Source organism: Esox lucius, chromosome 3 (assembly GCF_011004845.1).
Source record: "Esox lucius isolate fEsoLuc1 chromosome 3, fEsoLuc1.pri, whole genome shotgun sequence".
Classification (NCBI taxonomy): Eukaryota; Metazoa; Chordata; class Actinopteri; order Esociformes; family Esocidae; genus Esox; species Esox lucius.
Window position 1 is genome coordinate 24451178 of NC_047571.1, and position 17654 is coordinate 24468831.

Sequence of the window (17654 nt, forward strand, 5' to 3'; positions counted from 1 at the left end):
ATAGTCTTTATAGTCCTTTCATTCCAACTAAGACCAGAAGCTGCTCTCGGTCTCCTGGTCTGATACTGCCTTCTCAAAGGTCTGCTTGTGCTGTCATACCAAACATGGCACATGAAGGTGCAAATAGGTGGGCAGTTGTGGCCCAGGGCCATTGAAGATAGGAGGAGTGATCATGTCAAGGTGTCACCCATCCCGTGTTTCCACTGGTGCTTTCCCCCGCTACCAGGACTACACGCGTGATTTATGCTAATGTTAGCTCAAGTCTAGACTTCACTGTTTCCACTATACATTTGGTACCAATGACTTAAGGAGGGGCTCACTGGGGAGGAGTTAAACTATCAACGCGATTTGGTTTTACGGTTACAAAAAATAAAAGGCAATATGTGTCTGGTAGTAAAATAAACAATAACGCCAATGCTCAGTTTGTTTACAATACAGCGTTTGAACTTAAGTAGTAAAACTCATTTCTTCCTTAAACTCCTGAGTCTCCTTCTGCACCTACACTCGTGACACTGCAACTAAACCAGTTTTAATAACTATCTACTTTTGATAGAAGGTTTTTGTAGAATTCTGAGGGAATCTCAGTTTCAGCTCTCCGTTTTCTCTATTGAGTCAATGGCATCGGACCACCTTCGGTCGTTCCAACTCCGTTCTGAGTCTTTGCTTCCCTGTGCTGCTGCTTTATTTTATTTATTTTATCAGGGATCTGTTTGTTAGGTCGGATGTAAACCATTACGAGAAGCCTAAAGCAAACAATACACATCACCGTTCGAATAGAGCAACACACCCAGTGAGAGCCGGGCTACTCGGCCATGGCCATGGCCACTGTCAGTGGAAACAGAAAATAAATCGGGATTTTAGGGTAAAACACCAGTGTTTGGCCCCCAGTGGAAACGCGCCATCATAGGGTCACCAGGATGAGCAGACCCAAATGTTTTCCTGTAGAACCTGGATGTTAGTGTGTCTTCTGAAATGTATGATTCTGACCTCGCATTTTTCAACTTTTGTCATGTGTGTTTTAAAGAGGTCTTATGTAGAGCCCTGAAGAAACAAGCAGATCCTTCTCACAAGTATATTGTAAATAATGCAAAAATGCATAACAGCCACATAATTGCCTCTAATGGCGAAGGCCTATGCAGTTCAATACCAGAAGCCTCAGAATGAGAAAGTGGAGAAAGAGAAGGTTGATCTTTTCCCTTTTATAGATTTTCTGCTAGGCTCCAGAAGCAGTAGCCTTTAGTGTATAAAGTTAAGAGCCGGACTAGAAACCTTTGTAAATCGATTAGCCGTATCGTTTCTCCAGACTTGAGTGCAGGGGAGCAGAAGGTTTGGGGAATAAGGGAGATGGGGACGGAGGACAGGGAATGGGGACGTGGGGGGTGGGTGGGGGATTGGTCGGCTGGATGGATGGAAATTGGATTGTGTTTTTTTTTTAAGTGTCCATATGGTCAGCCGTACGAGAATTGAATGGGATGGAAATTGATTGTGTTTAATTAAACACATCCATATCCAGCATGGAGATGCACTTGGACAGTAATACGTTGGTCCCCAGCTGGGGCCCTACACACCAGCCTGGACCACAGAGAAATGCTAGGGTGAGACGGAGTGCACGTTACAGAGAGACACTATATGAGAGCAGAGATACGGGCTGTGGGACACAGAGGGACAGATAGGAAGCTCACAGCCACAACAAGAACATGGGGCTTGATACTTCCACCTCGACCAGCAGGCTATGGTCTCTATTACCACTGACTTCTCAGAACTACCTCATCGAGAGCAGATAAGAAAGAGTAATAAACCTGTAGTCCTGCTGGACATAGTATAGTAATAATGATCTACTGGACATGTTGTATAGTAATAATGATCTACTGGACATGTTGTATAGTAATAATGATCTACTGGACATGTTGAATAGTGATAATGATCTACTGGACATGTTGTATAGTGATAATGATCTACTGGACATGTTGTATAGTGATAATGATCTACTGGACATGTTGAATAGTGATAATGATCTACTGGACATGTTGTATAGTGATAATGATCTACTGGACATTATTGTATAGGAATAATGATCTACTGGACATGTTGTATAGTGATAATGATCTACTGGACATTATTGTATAGGAATAATGATCTACTGGACATGTTGTATAGTGATAATGATCTACTGGACATGTTGAATAGTGATAATGATCTACTGGACATGTTGTATAGTGATAATGATCTACTGGACATGTTGTATAGTGATAATGATCTACTGGACATGTTGAATAGTGATAATGATCTACTGGACATGTTGAATAGTGATAATGATCTACTGGACATGTTGTATAGTGATAATGATCTACTGGACATGTTGTATAGTGATAATGATCTACTGGACATGTTGAATAGTGATAATGATCTACTGGACATGTTGTATAGTGATAATGATCTACTGGACATTATTGTATAGGAATAATGATCTACTGGACATGTTGTATAGTGATAATGATCTACTGGACATTATTGTATAGGAATAATGATCTACTGGACATGTTGTATAGTAATAATGATTTACTAGACATTATTGTATAGGAATAATGATCTTCTGTTAGGGCATGTTAGTTGTAGTAGTAGTAATGATATACTGTTAGGAAATGTTAGTAGTAGTAGTAATGATATACTAGACCTGTTAGTAGTAGTAGTATTAATGATATACTGGACGTGTTAGTAGTTGTAGTAGTAATGATATACTGGACATGTTAGTACTAGTATTAATGATGTACTGGACATGTTTGTAGTAGTATTAATGATATACTGGACATGTTTGTAGTAGTATTAATGATATACTGGACATGTTTGTAGTAGTTATAATGATATACTGGACATGTTTGTAGTAGTATTAATGATATACTTGACATGTTTGTAGTAGTTGTAATGATATACTGGACATGTTAGTTGTTTTAGTAAAAAACATGAAGTTCTACTAGTTCTACTGATTTTGTCCAAAATGTATTACATATTTTTTGGCTATATGCTTGTACAAAGCTTTCAGGGACATATTTCTAGAAAAATATGTATGTTTCTTACTTTGGTATATGTGGTTTTTGTTCATTTTATTTCAGCCAGGGGTACATTTGCTTTAAGTGGTATCAGGTTGGAAAGATGGTTTCTCCTGACAGCATCAGTATTGAAGGATTACTCTACTGCCAGTCTACACAATGTCCAGCTCCCTGTACTGGTCTATAAGGGCCCATATAGGCCGTTTCAACAGTATCATAGAAATAGGTTGCCATGATTTGGGAGGCAGTCGTAGGTTAATGCACGGCTGAAGCAGAGAGACACCTTTACCGTCTGCTGTTGTTTCAGAGTGTTCTAATTAATCACACAACACAAGGCCTCTGGAGGACCAACACTATGCTGCTGCTCCCGGGGGACAAATACCGTATGTTTATGGAGGCCGCTGTTACCTGAACTGTGTTGGGATTGACATGCACATACGCACGTGCACACACACGTGCACACACAGCCTCTGGGTGGTCTGTGAAGAGCCTGGCTGTTTGGGATTTTCTGCCTCCTCAGAGTAACCAACCTTGTTTACCTTGGACTCAAGTGCATCTGAGCCTCAGGTTTTGAATGCCCCACACCTCAGTCCAGGGAGTGTGTGTGTGGGGGCGGAATTAGAGAACAATAACACTTCTCTACAGACAGACAGAGGGCTGATCTTAATCTTCAATTAACATTGGTTGGGTAAATGAGGAAGCAGATCTTCTTTGGACCTTGTGTGAAAACTGACAAATATCCTTAATGTTCCTCTCTACACCACTCTGCTCTCTCTCTCCTCATGTCTGTCCTCCCCCGCACCACCCTGGCCTCCCCACTCCCATCTCCCACTGCTGTCCCACAGAGACGGGTTGTGATTTCCATAACAAAGGTCTGTGAAACTGCTGCCATGTAGGACCATACATATTCACCAGTCAACACATGCAAATGTTTCTGCCTTTTCCTCTTTTGACGTTTTGCATCTAAGTGTCTCTGTGTGTTGGCTGTACCCATTAGCAAGCCCACAACTTCCTTAAAAGAGAAAGAAAATAATGCAAGCTCAATATCCCATAATGCATTTTAATGAGTGACTGTAAATGAACAAATTAGGAGTGTCGAGCCTCAGGAGTTTACCGGTGGATTCATGCCATGACTTGGCTGGCATTTGAATGATCCATTTTTTCTCTCAGGACCATGTGTTCTGTATTACAGAGGCACGTGTGACAACGTGCCTCTGTAATATGGTTTGGTTTCTTCACTCCCATTGCACTTGTTTTAGGCTACTTTTTACTTTCTTCACCGGTTGGGGTGTTGCTGTGGTCATGGTATAGAGTCATGGTCAGAAATGAGTCATGTGGCTCCAAGCAAATGACCGTAGTCTAATTGTGCTGTAGGTTCTGTTGAAAATAGTGATACTTTCATTGGGATTAGCAAGACTTTTGGAGTTGCATCTGGAGTCATTTTTGTAATAACAAACACTTGTCAGAATCTAAACGGTCACGTGTTATCTTGATGGTCTGAAAGGAGACAAATCAGGCTCCTTTTCCGTGACTGTCAAACTACAGAATCACTGTCTCACGCAGCGCCGTTGTTGAATATAAAATGGCCCGGTTGGGCTTCCTCATCGAAGCCCGTCTGATGTTTTTCATTTGTTTTAGAGAAGCAACAACAATTTCTACAATATTCCTGGTCAGTCGTGTTGGCGTCAGGCCAGGGAGTTCATTGGTAATTTTAAGAGGTGCTCTCATTGCCATTTGACTTAATGTTTAGAAACAGAGGTGGCTCATAATGATTTGCTCTATCAATATGCAGAGTCCTAGCCGCTTATATTATATCTTGTTTTTAGTTGAATAGCATCTAGACTAAAGCCCTGTTCACATTAAAGGGAGATATCAGGACGACATTTCAATTGAAATAGAATTTCAATGGAGCGTAGATATGTTTGTGTCCGTTTCCATGGTGTGGCTATTCAAATGCCCCACGGATGTGTTACCCAGTAACGTTGTCTTTAGCCTGTTCCATTGTTTAAACTGATATCATATTTGCGTGCCCAGGTGCATCACTCATGGCTGCTCAAAGGCAAGTCGTGTCTCTGAACGTTAAGGAAGGCTGCCCGTGGGGATGTGGAATCCAACCAGTTGGCCAGCTAGATCACATGGTACTACACAGCCTCATATACCCCCTCACTCAACACTATGCAGTGTACTAGGGCCTGTGGGGCGATGGGTATAAAGGCATGTACCTTGAATGGAACAGGGCACCATTTAGATGCCAGGCTGTCTCTTTACTGACATCAGCCATTAGGCACCACAGACGCTTCATCTGCTTTGAACCCGAGACACGTTTCATCATTTCCTGATGGCATTACTGTAGGTACGGGTGACCCGATCTCAGTAACAGCCCATAGATACATTACTTAGACGTATTCAAGCCCGGCATCGCATGCATGACGTAAATGCATTTTCCTTTCGGGGACAATTAGGGCCGGTGAGTCAGGGGCAGCGTGAATAGGCGGGCTGCACTCAGGTTGTCTTCTAGGCTTCCACCTCCTAATCAGCCTTTAAGGAGGAAAGCTGGAAGCCGTCACATTAGTGCACCCAGCGGAAACCGAGGGGGTCCATGCACTCAGAGCTCTGCTTCCTCTTCGTCCCCTGGTTTTACATAATTAAGTGCGTCCGTAGGGGGTCGAAACGAACGTCTCTCTTCAAGCCGGGAACTCGAGGACTGATGTGGAAATGTTTTCTCCCTTTTCATTTATTCATGTGTTTTGTGAACATCCGATTGATGTCTGACCTGTGGCTGGCAAACCACACTGGAGATCAGTATGATTAGATTAGGTGTTTATAGGCTCAGCATGTGACTGGGTCAATATGTAAATCACTATATGGTACAGTTGATGATACCCCAGTTGATGATAACCCAGTTGATGATACCCCGGTTGATGATAACCCAGTTGATGATACCCCAGATCTTCAGATATACAGCAGAAGTAAGCCGCTAGATTTTTTTGGTGTTTTTTTTTTTTGGATTTTTTGGTGGGGTTGTTGGTCATCGGGCCCAGAATATAATTATCGTTGATTTTTTTTAGAATTTTCCCTGCAAATTGAACACATCTATGCCCAACAAGAGATTGTATCTTAAAAGAAACACTAACTTTATAACTTCATTACACTGACCTAGGATCACATAATGTCTCATTTGTTGTGGGAATACCCGGGAACATGTCCTAAACAAATGTTTTTGGTTATTTCCTGGTGATTTTACAGTAGAGGTGTTTACCCCAAAATATTATAAGTCTTACACAACCAGACCTTCATGTTTAGTGTGTATTGAGTCGAGACTGGCCTTGTTTGATGATCTAGGGTAGCCTAGCTGGAAAATTGTCCTAACCGATGTGATGATAAAAAGCTTATAAAATTGTAGTACTAGACATTTTTCTCTAAACCGGACCCCTAAGCTGGAAATCTGATTTTCCAAATGGGGACCAATGTGTCAGGTTGTCTTTGTGGGGACTTTGTGTCTCCACGTGTATACAAAGACCTGTATCAAATACACATATACACTCAAACGCCTTAATGGAGCTGCCTCATTAAAACAATAAAGCAACTTCACAACAGCCACTGATGCAAATTGCCACTAAGTGTTATGGAGTGAAAATGATAACTTGCTAATGTATTATTAATAAGGATAAATGGTTAGTACTCTGGCACAAGCCTATCGATCTACGGTACTTTGCTAGGAAAGTGGCTCTCAGCAGGCCTTTGCTGTCCATGGAATGATATTGAAAGACGACTTGTCTTACTGTTGGCCTCATAATCAACATTTACTATCTCCTGTATTCTGCGTCTGTCATTATACCAAGCCATCTTTCCAAATCCTATAGGAAAAAAAGAGAATTGGCTTCCAGTAACTACTTGCTAACAATTTATTCTGGGGGAGCATACAGTTATTGAGATAAATAAAATGTTGAATAGGGCAGGCATACAATGTTAGAAGGAAACCAAAAGAGGAGTTCCAAAAGTTTTTTTTCGCCTGTCGGTATAGAATGGTTCCTTTGAAGAACCATTCTTGTTTTCAGTTAGTATCTTTTTTGGTTCAATATATAACCTTTTCCGCAGAGGATTCTACATAGAACGAGAAAGTGATGTATTTGGAACCAAAAAGCATTCTTCCTGGAACCATTAAGTATTCTCCTATGGGGACAGCCAAATAACTTTTTTCTCTCAGAGTGAATAAATAGCATTTAAAACATCTCTTTATGCAAGTTTGAGAAACATCCTCTTGCCACTCTGAAATACCAGACTATTATTTTCCTAACCCAGGCACCCCGACACCCTAAAATGTCCTTCACCCCCCTCTGTGCTGCCTGAGGCATGATGGAGAACGTCGGAGGTTAGTGCTTTTATTGATATGTGTTCCCATCACCTGTTCAGGCACCTCAGGGGTTGTTTGTTTAGGACCAAAAGGAGGGCTGTAAGCTTAAGTAATAAACCTATTGTAGTAGGAACCACACCCTCCATATTCATCAGGACCTCTTTCATCTAGAGCCCTGACAACCCCTGACCTCTTATTTCTGACCTGACAGATGCCTCCAATGATTCTGTAGGTATCTGGTTAATCTAACGACACCCTTTACTAAGCCTCGCGCACAATGTCTGTTAATGGCCTAACCTCAAAGTTATCTGACTGAAGGATCTATGCAGGTGTGCCAATAGAATGCCTGGTGGATTAAAACGTTTATTAGGCTAGATTAGATCTCTACTGGATAACTGAGTTCTGATTCTACTGTGGTGTGAGGATTAGCATGGCCTGTCAGTATGATAAGGTACTGATCCAGGAAGGGGGGTAACCTGAACCCCGAAGGGTGCGGGACAGTTTAGAAAGTCAGTGTTAATTACTAAGACTGGTTTCGACTAGGAAAACCACCGGACATTTGACTGGCAGCATTTTAATTTGCGGGAGATCTGAGAAATGTACCGGTCATTTGTATTCATTGGGTACGTAACTCATTAGGGCGTCCACCCAGAGTGCTCCGAATGACAAAAATCCCATTAAGATTAATAAGGTAATTCATCTTCATAGAATAGCACTGATTGATACCTGTCACGACATGTTTAATAGGCCTAGTGAGTTCCAACATTTCTATTTGAACATGAATCTCTGGGGTCATGATTTGTTTTTCTGAGTGACTTGTTTATTTTGGTGGTTTGTCAGACCAGATGGCTGTCATGAATTCTGCAGCAGGATTAATGTGTGTTCTTCTCTGTACGTCTCTGTCGGGCCTATTTAGGCAGAGTTGAATGATATCGATGGACGCATCTTGGTAGAACACTGACTACACAGCCTGCCTCAACGCTAAGAGGACACATTGTATGCAGTTTGCGTTGGACCAGAGTTCTTCTGATCCTTGTACACTTGTACTACACTGCCATATCAAAACGTGGCCACACAGAGGACGTTCTCCAGATGCATTTTACTATAGGCATTTACTGGAATGAAAAGGCCCTGGAATCAACAGATCCCCTCTCTCATGCAAGGGGTGAGAGGACAGTGCTGAAGCACATGCAAGGAGAAAATGGTGCAAGATACAAAATGGGGATGTATGATAGGCAGCCCCCGGACAATATGACAGTACAGCAGGCTATACTTTTATGTACTGGCTGTTAATTAATTGTGTGGACCATAGGCCGTCTGTAACAGGCTAACCTTGTTAGGTGGTGAGGGGGTTAGGGGGAAAAAGACTGTCTGAGGTTTGTGAAGAAAGACAGAGGGGAAGGTAGAGAAAAACAGAACGATGGGTGTCCTTATCGTTCTAACATTTTGTAGCAGAGAGAGGTATTTGTGGAGGTGGAGTTTTTTTTCTCCAGCGTAGGTGTTTTTTCCCAATGTTTTTGATGTAGCATCTCTGACAGACTAAAAATTGGGACAAGAGTGAAAGAGAATGTCTGGATATTCTCCTATAAGATAGGCTACCTGACAAAATCAGCAGCTGGTATGATCCACAGTCTGCTACTAGAACACTAACTAGTGGGGGAAAACTAAATCTTGTTTTGGCGGTGTGTTAGAAAAAAAGGTTTTTGGGGTTTGGTTGTTGTTCTCCTGTGCTCTTGTAGAGGCAGCTGATTTTTATCAGCTTGATCTTAAACTGAAAATATGAGAGAAACCTTAAGTTCAACTTTTTATATTTTCATAAAATAAGTCAGAAATATATTTTGTTATGTTTCTTCAAGTGCATCTGAGATTTTTTGTCTTGACCTCTATCCAAAGATGTTCTGTCTGGTCCAGGCTTCAGCTGGACGACTCAAGGACATTCACAGTCCTGAAGCCATTTCAGTGTGGTCTTTGCTGTGTGGTTCGTGCCATTGCTGTACCAAAAGAGGAATCTTTCCCCAGTCTAAGGTTCTGTGTGCTCTGGACCAAGTTCAAGGACATCTCTTCAAGGATATCTCTGTATTTTGCTCTGTTTATCTTTTCCACAATCCTGACCAATCTCCCATTCCCTTACCACTGAAAAGCATCCCCATAGCAAGATGCTTCCACCACCATGCTTTACCATAGAGATGGTGCCAGGTGGTAAACAGATATAGCCTTTGGCATTCAGTCCTAATACTTGGATTTGATTTGGAGTCTTTCAGGTGGCATATCATAAGCTTTTTACTCAGGAGTGGTTTCCGTCTTGCCACTCTACCATAAAGGCCTGATTGATGGATTGCTGGAGAGAAGGTTGACCTTCTGTCAGGATGTCTCATCTCTGCAGAGAATCTCTGAAGGACTGATAGTGGCCCTGTCTAAAGCCCTTCTTGACTTGGTGACTGAGTTTGGATGGACGGTCAGCTCGAGCTCGACGGTCCAATTACACAATGATGGAGTCCTCTGTGCTCCTAGGAACTTTGAAGTTTTTCTAACCTTCCCCAGATCAATCCTTCAACACAATGATATTTCTGAAATCTACAAAGAGTTCCTTGTAATTCATGGCTGAGTTTTTGCACTGTGAAGTGTGGGACCTTGAATAGAGAGCTATGTGCCTTTCTAAATTATGCCCAATCAATTGAATTTGCCACAGGCGGACTTCAATCCATTTCTATAGACATGTAAAGGATGCCATAATAAATTATAAATTAAGTCTATAACAACAAAATGTGAAGAAAATACATGTCTAAATACGTTCCTTTGGCACTGGTGTATGTATATCTCCGGAAAAAATTAAGAGACCACTGCACCTTTTTCTTTCCTTTTCAAAAAAGTTGAAAAGGAAGGTTTTGAGTGAGGATTTGCAGTAATTAATTTTAACCCTTCTGTTCCTCACTCAAATCCTTCCTTTTCGACTTTTTTGGAAAGGAAAGAAAAAGGTGCAGTGGTCTCTTAATTCTTCCGGAGCTGTGTGTATGTGTGTGTGTGTGTGTGTGTGTCTATATATATATATATATATATATATATATATATATACCGTTTTCTTTGAGAAGCCCTCTTGTTCTCCACTCATTACCTGTATTAATGGCACCCTTTTGAACTCGTTACCTGTATAAAAGACACTTGTCCACACTCAATCAAACAGACTCCAACCTCTCCACAATGGCCTTGACCAGAGAGCTGTGTAAGGATATCAGGGATAAAATTGTAGACCTGCACAAGACTGGGATTGGCTACAGGACAATAGGCAAGCAGCTTGGTGAGAAGGCAACAACTTTTGGTGACGGTCAATGGTGAAGGTCAATCTCCCTTGGTCTGGGGCTCCATGCAAGATCTCACCTCGTGGGGCATCAATGATCATGAGGAAGGTGAGGGATCAGCCCAGAACTACATGGCAGGACCTGGTCAATGACATGAAGAGAGCTTGGACCACAGTCTCAAAGAAAACCATTAATAACAGGATTTTAAGCCGTCATGGATTAAAATCCTGCAGCGCATGCAAGGTCCCCCTGCTCAAGCCAGCGCATGTCCAGAAACACACAGCCAGGGCAACTAAGGAGTGGCTCCGTAAGAAGCATCTCAAGGTCCTGGAGTGGCTTAGCCAGTCTTTAGACCTGAACCCAATAGAAAGTCTTTTGAGGGAGCTGAAAGTCCGTATTGCCTAGCGACAGCCCCTAAACCTGAAGGATCTGGAGAAGGTCTGTATGGAGGAGTGTGCCAAAATCCCTGCTGCAGTGTGTGCAAACCTGGTCAAGAACTACAGGAAACATATGATCTCCGTAATTGCAAACAAAGGTTTCTTTACCAAATATTAAGTTCTGCTTTTCTGATGTATCAAATACTTATGTCATGCAATAAAATGGAAATGAATTACTTAAAAATCATACAATGTGATTTTCTGGATTTTGTTTTTAGATTTCATCACTTACTGTTAAAGAGTACCTATGATAAAAATGACAGACTTCTACATGCTTTGTAGGTGGGAAAACATGCAAAATCAGCAGTGTATCAAATACTTTGTTCTCCCGACTGTATATTTATGCTGCCTCATGAAGAGATTTGGGGGCATTTTGGGGGTTACTGAGGGGCACAGGACTGTTGCTGGACACCTGGATGTGTCATACAGAGACCCAGGAAAGGAGAAACACAGTCAAAAGGGAGGGTGTGTGTGTGTTTGAGTGTGTGTTTGCCCATTTGTGATAATGGGTGTGTTTTCGCTATCCAAATTCCTGAATCTCCTCCCTCCCCATAGATTGCACTCTGCAAGGCTCTATGTTTGCAGTTTGCGTGTTTTAATTTAAAACATGTGCTCTGATCTGCGTAATGCTTCCTGATCCTTGCTAAGAGCAGTCAGCATTGAGTAGATTGGGGAAAGCCCCAGGTCCCAGCAGCTCTCTCTTAAACACAGCAATAGTTTCATGTTTTGGAAGGACAAATTCAGTTTCTGAACAGAGACTCTGTTTTACTAGTCAGAATGATTCTAATCAGGTCGGGGAAGGCTTTGAACCCTTTGAACTCTTCATGGGATCAGACAAACACGTTCAGGCACACACACACACACACATTGGGGAAAATCCAAAGTGCGAGCCAGGCTTTGGTGTTTTGCTCTGGTTTGTCCTTCATCTTCTCTCCAGTTCCCCATGCAGCCATCCTTTAGAACGCCTGGGAGGAAACAGACCGGAAGGTCTAATAGAAAGGTGTTTTTATTATCCACATGCTATCAGCCAATTAGGTGCCTCTCTGGGGAGACTCAGGAAATACATAAATGTTGAATGCTGGATTGGCTGGTGCTTTGGTGGTGTGAATGGTCAGAGGTCGGCTGGGTAGGTGGGTCATGAGGAGGAGAGCATACAGGCTGGTAGCCCACACACAGGCTGTTTGTTTTATACTCTAAAATACAAAGTCTAGTCAAGCTTACACCTGTCTCTCTGTCTCTCTCTGTCTCTCCCGGTCTCTCTGTCTCCCGCCATTTCTCCCCATCTGTCTTTCTCTGTCGGCCTCTGTCTATCTCTGCCTGTCTTACTGTCTCTGTCTCTCTCTCTCTCTCTCTCTGTCTCTCTTTCTCTCTGTCTCTCTGTCTATCTCTGCCTGTCTTACTGTCTCTGTCTCTCTCTCTCTCGGTCTCTCTTTCTCTTTGTCTCTCTGAAGTGTAGGCTACCAGGGTTGGTACTGTGGGTGGTAGGAGTGGCTGAAGACTTGGGTGTGTTTCAGGTAGTCCCGTGTACTCACCCAGTTATGAACCCCATAATGAAAACTTAAACATGACCATACTACAACTAAGAAACAGAACAGGAACCAAAGAAACAACATAACATGTGGTGAAAACCACAACACAGGCCGACAACACACAATGGGACAGCAGGAACTTTAATAGGGTCTGTGATCAGGGAAACAGGTGCCTGTGATGTAGTGTGGGAGGGAGGGCGTTGGATTAACTGACACTGCAAGCCTGGCGTGCCAGGACGTGACACTCCCCGCCTCCTCCTTGTCTCCTCCTCCTCTCCGTCCTCCTCTTGTAACTGAGACTATGTGTACCTTTCGTGCTGTACCTGCAGGGAAGTGTTGTAATAGTGTGTTGTAAACATGACGGGCCTCTACATGTTTGTCACTCATCACCCTAAATATTGAACCGCTTCTTTACACACTGTTCACTTGTTTGTGTGGCTGCTTGCTTCCTTATACCGACACCCACGTGCTGCCTGTTTAAAGGTCATCATAAAGCCCTGCGTTGGGTTTGATTTAGTGTGTGCTCACTTGTGTGTGTGTGTGTGGGTGCGTGTGCGTGCCTGCGTGTGTGTGTGCGCGGGCGCGTGTGTGCTCATCAGACTGTCACTCATGCTTAGGGCGGTGCCAAACGGTCGTTTTGTTGACACAGCGACACTGGGTGTGACACGGCACTGGGCCTCCTAACATAAACACCCTTGGTGTTTTCTGTTGGTTGTTTGGTGATGAACTGAGGCCACGGTGCTCTGTCATCATAGGGGCCAGGCAGCTTGAGCCCACCCACTAGATGGACCTAATCACCTCAGTGCTGGTCACCTGTGGGCCGTCAGTGCCCGTCTGGCTCTCCCAGGATCCTCTAGCCGGCACCATGGGGTCAGAGGGCAGCGCCTCCCCAATGGAGCCCTAGTCCCTGTGTAGCGCTCTGCTTCAACTGTCGCTGGACGGGGGGGAACGTGGTGGCATTTGGGGGGCATTCCTGCCTCTGTTTAGCGGCAAGTGTTGTAGGAAACAACGGACCTGAATCTGCAGTGTGGAGCTGTGATGTTGATTATATTGGACCTGTCGGCTCCATGACTGGGAATGCGTCCTTCTCTCTCTACCGTTGTTTCCTTCAGTGGATCACAGAAGGATCTTGAGTCAACACTTGGCGGGAGTCGCCTTTGGGTTTCAAATCCAAGCTGCAAACGAGCCAGTGGGAAGTCAGTGACGGCTTTTTCACATATGACTCCTGAAATGTTTGCCGAATCTTTCTGGCAAAAATGCTCAAGGTCTCTCAGAGTTCATTAACAGCAAGTCTCACCACAAATGATCTGGGCTTTTGATATATTCTGTTTTTGAACCACTCCACGTGGTAGCCTTGACTGTGTGTTTAGGGTCATTGTCTTGTTGAAAGGTGAAACGCTGGCCCAGTCCAAGCCAAGTCCCCTGCAGAATTGTGCCGGTTTTCATTCAGTACTCTCCCTATATATACTCTCAATTCTGATGAATTTCTCAGTCCCTTTTCGATAAAAATCTTCCCTGAGACCATGATACTACTCTACAGTTCTCTGTCTCATCTGACAGATAACTATTTGCCACTTCTTTACTGTCTTCCACATGCCTTATGGCAAACATCCACATTTGATGGATTTTCAGCAACTGCTTTCTCATTGCCTGTCTTCCTCATAGCCTAGTTTTATTGAGCAGCTGGTCGGACAGTTTCTCCCATCATGGTTGTGAAACTCTGTAAGAACTTTCAGGTTATCGTTGGTGGTTTCTCTGTCCACTGACTTACTTGCCCGGCTGCACAGTTTTGGTGGACGGCCTTTATAATTGTTCTAAATGTGCTCTGTGGGATTTCAAATTTAGTTGCCACATTGTGGCACGGCAGCCTGGCGTGTCAGTGAATCCAACTTTTTTCGTTCGTTCTTGCCCGCGCCTGTTGTCCCTCATCACGGTCCCTATTTAAGTTCAAGCTTCCCCAATGTGTCTTGTTGGACTGGTTTCAACCAGATGTAGCAATTTTCTGTCCTGTTTTGTTTTGTTCCTGTCTTTCCCCAGTTCATTTATCCAGTCTCCTGTTTTAGATTTTGTTCATTTATTCAATGAACTCCATTCTCCCTGCACTTAATTCCTCCACGCTTCAACATTACATTTGTGCCTCAGAACTGACTGTTGTTGTTCTAGAACCTTCTCGCCTGCTTTTGAAAGCGTTCCTCATCGTCGTGGTATGGTTGTTTGGCTCTTACGCATTCTGGGGCCTTTAGAAAATAGGTGACATTTCCAATTCCACGCAGATGGACCCCATTCAACTAATGATGTGACTTTGGCAGATGGATGCCCCACGGCGTGGTCTGGTGTGTCTTAGAAGAGGGTGTCAATACTTATCCCTCCAAACTGTTTTCTATGTTGTGTTTTATGGTTACCGATGCATTCCGTGGTTTCTGGACAGTTGTCAGGGTGTTGCTACGTAGCTTTGATAAGGTCTTATAAATGTGTCTATTTCTGCCCTGTGTCACCCAAACAGCCCTCTTCTGAAGGGGTATTGTTGTGATTCTACCTGTGTCTCTGTAAAAGCACTTTGTGACAACTGCTGTTTTATAAAGGGCTTTATAAATACATTTGATTGATTGATATATATGATTCAAATCTAAACAAGTTATTACAGATCCAGCCCAAAAAGGGGGGTTAAAAATAAGTGTTTTTAATTGCAAAAGTACCAGACCCTGTCCTTAATTAAAACAAGATAATATACTTTTTTTCCAACATCAATGGAAAGTATGCATTCTTTGTGTAGATCAGTAACAAAATCTCAATTAAATCCATTTTAGTTGCAGATTGCAGCAGTTCCCAATATCCAAAGGTCCATGGGGGTTTAAACCATATTCAGTCCAGACTCCTCAGTATGTAATAAATGAATTTTACATGCTCTCCTCCATATTTGTCTCTCCACCAGGCTTGCCAAGGTTCGTCAAGTCTCCCGAGGACCAGACGGGTATATCGGGTGGCGTAGCATCGTTTGTGTGTCAGGCCACGGGAGAGCCCAAACCCAGGATCACCTGGATGAAGAAGGGGAAGAAAGTCAGCTCTCAACGCTTTGAGGTTTGTCTGGCTGTTGAAACTGTCTAACACATGCAGGCAGGCAGGCAGGGAAGGACACACACACACACTAATGGACACGCTGGCACACGCTGACACACACACACACACACACACAGACACACACACACACACGCTGACACACACACACACACACTTACACGCACTCACACAGTGATCTACAGTGTCTTATGTAACCTGCTTACAACATTTTACCATCAACTTGTCTGTTGGTTTAGCTCAACACCTTTTTCTGTACATCTCTCTCTCCTTTTGTTTCCATATGTTTTTTCTTTTTTACCCTTTCATCCCTCTATCAATCCTTCTATATCTCCTCTCTCATCTCTGTTCCATCTATATCACCTCTCTCCTTTCTGTTTATTCTATATCACCTCTCTCCTCTCTGTTCCTTCTTTATCACCTCTCTCCTCTCTGTTCCTTCTATATCACCTCTCTCCTCTCTGTTCCTTCTATATCACCTCTCTCCTCTCTGTTCCTTCTATATCACCTCTCTCCTCTCTGTTCCTTCTATATCACCTCTCTCCTCTGTTCCTTCTATATCACCTCTCTCCTCTCTGTTCCTTCTATATCTCCTCTCTGTTCCTTCTATATCACCTCTCTCCTCTCTGTTCCTTCTATATCTCCTCTCTGTTCCTTCTATATCTCCTCTCTGTTCCTTCTATATCACCTCTCTCTCTCTGTTCCTTCTTTATCACCTCTCTCCTGTCTGTTCCCTCTATATCACTTCTCTCTGTTCCTTCTACATGACTCCTTCTGTCTCCTGTGGTTTGACCCAGGATGAATGGAGATTGACTGTGTAGGTGTGACTTGTGACAGACGGTCTGAACCCTGGGTCAGTCACTCAGGCTGTATGACTTGGTTGGGCTGTCTTAAGCCCATGGCCTTACAGGAGGGTGCTGGGGATTTAGTGTTTGGTAACACCTGACACAACATCTAAGACACACTTCAAAAACACAAGTTCATCCAGTGAGATCAGTTACCTGGTCTGTGCTTCCTGCTTTTCTGACACCGTCATTCATGACTCCCTGTCCCCGGCCGAAACAGGTCTTCTCTTTTCAATCTGTTGCCCGGATTACACCACTGACTGAGCTGCCTTGTGTGTCCCTCCCTGCCAGGTGATCGAGTTCGATGATGGCTCTGGGTCTGTTCTGAGGATCCAGCCGTTGAGGACACACCGGGATGAGGCTATTTACGAGTGCACTGCCACCAACACCGCCGGGGAGATCAACACTAGTGCCAAACTCACCGTGCTGGAAGGTAACACACCTCTGCCTGTCTCTGTCTGTCTCTGCCTGTATGTCTCTCTGTCTGTTTGTCTCTGCCTGTCTCTCTCTCTGTCTGTCTGTCTGTCTCTGCCTGTCTCTCTCTCTGTCTGTTTGTCTCTGCCTGTCTCTCTCTCTGTCTGTCTGTCTGTCTCTGCCTGTCACTCTGTCTGTCTGTCTCAGACTTTCTCTGTCTGTCTGAGTTGTTATAATAACCCTAGTTATTAGTGAGTGAAGCACTTCCCAGTGTCTTCAGTGCTCTTGTGTTTGCCTTCATGACTCCCCTAAACATGGTGCGCCCTGAGGGCACCTGGCCGTCACTCAGCTTCCCATGGACGTCTCAGGAGAAGCACATTTCCCTTTTGGATATGGCTATATGCTTTGGCTTCTGTGTCTTTATGTGAACCCATGCGGTCTCCCCAAGGTGTTTAGGTTATATGTGATGAAATATGATAATGGCACATCAGGTACATTTTCCTAAAGGGAGTTTTTATAGCAGGCTGTCCTGGGGTGGTGTGTTGGTCGGTGAATAGTCTCCCCTGCACTGATCATCCTTCTGCTTTATGCTACATGGCTAGGATTGTCAAGGTCAAGTTTGAACAGACATTTTGGTATCTCTATCTAGCTATACAG

At 43.5% G+C, this 17654-nt stretch overlaps 1 protein-coding gene across 23 annotated transcripts in view; it reads left to right on the forward strand.

Annotated features, from left to right (window-relative positions):
* The window catches only part of LOC105022906 (receptor-type tyrosine-protein phosphatase F), a 205079-nt gene that overhangs the window by 102066 nt on the left and 85359 nt on the right, over nucleotides 1-17654 (forward strand). For all 23 annotated transcript variants that reach the window (XM_034291382.1, XM_034291381.1, XM_029118703.2 and 20 more), the window contains exons 3-4: nucleotides 15596-15741; nucleotides 16875-17016. In XM_034291382.1, the coding sequence (XP_034147273.1) occupies nucleotides 15596-15741; nucleotides 16875-17016 (288 nt within the window). The remainder of the gene's footprint in view (nucleotides 1-15595; nucleotides 15742-16874; nucleotides 17017-17654) is intronic.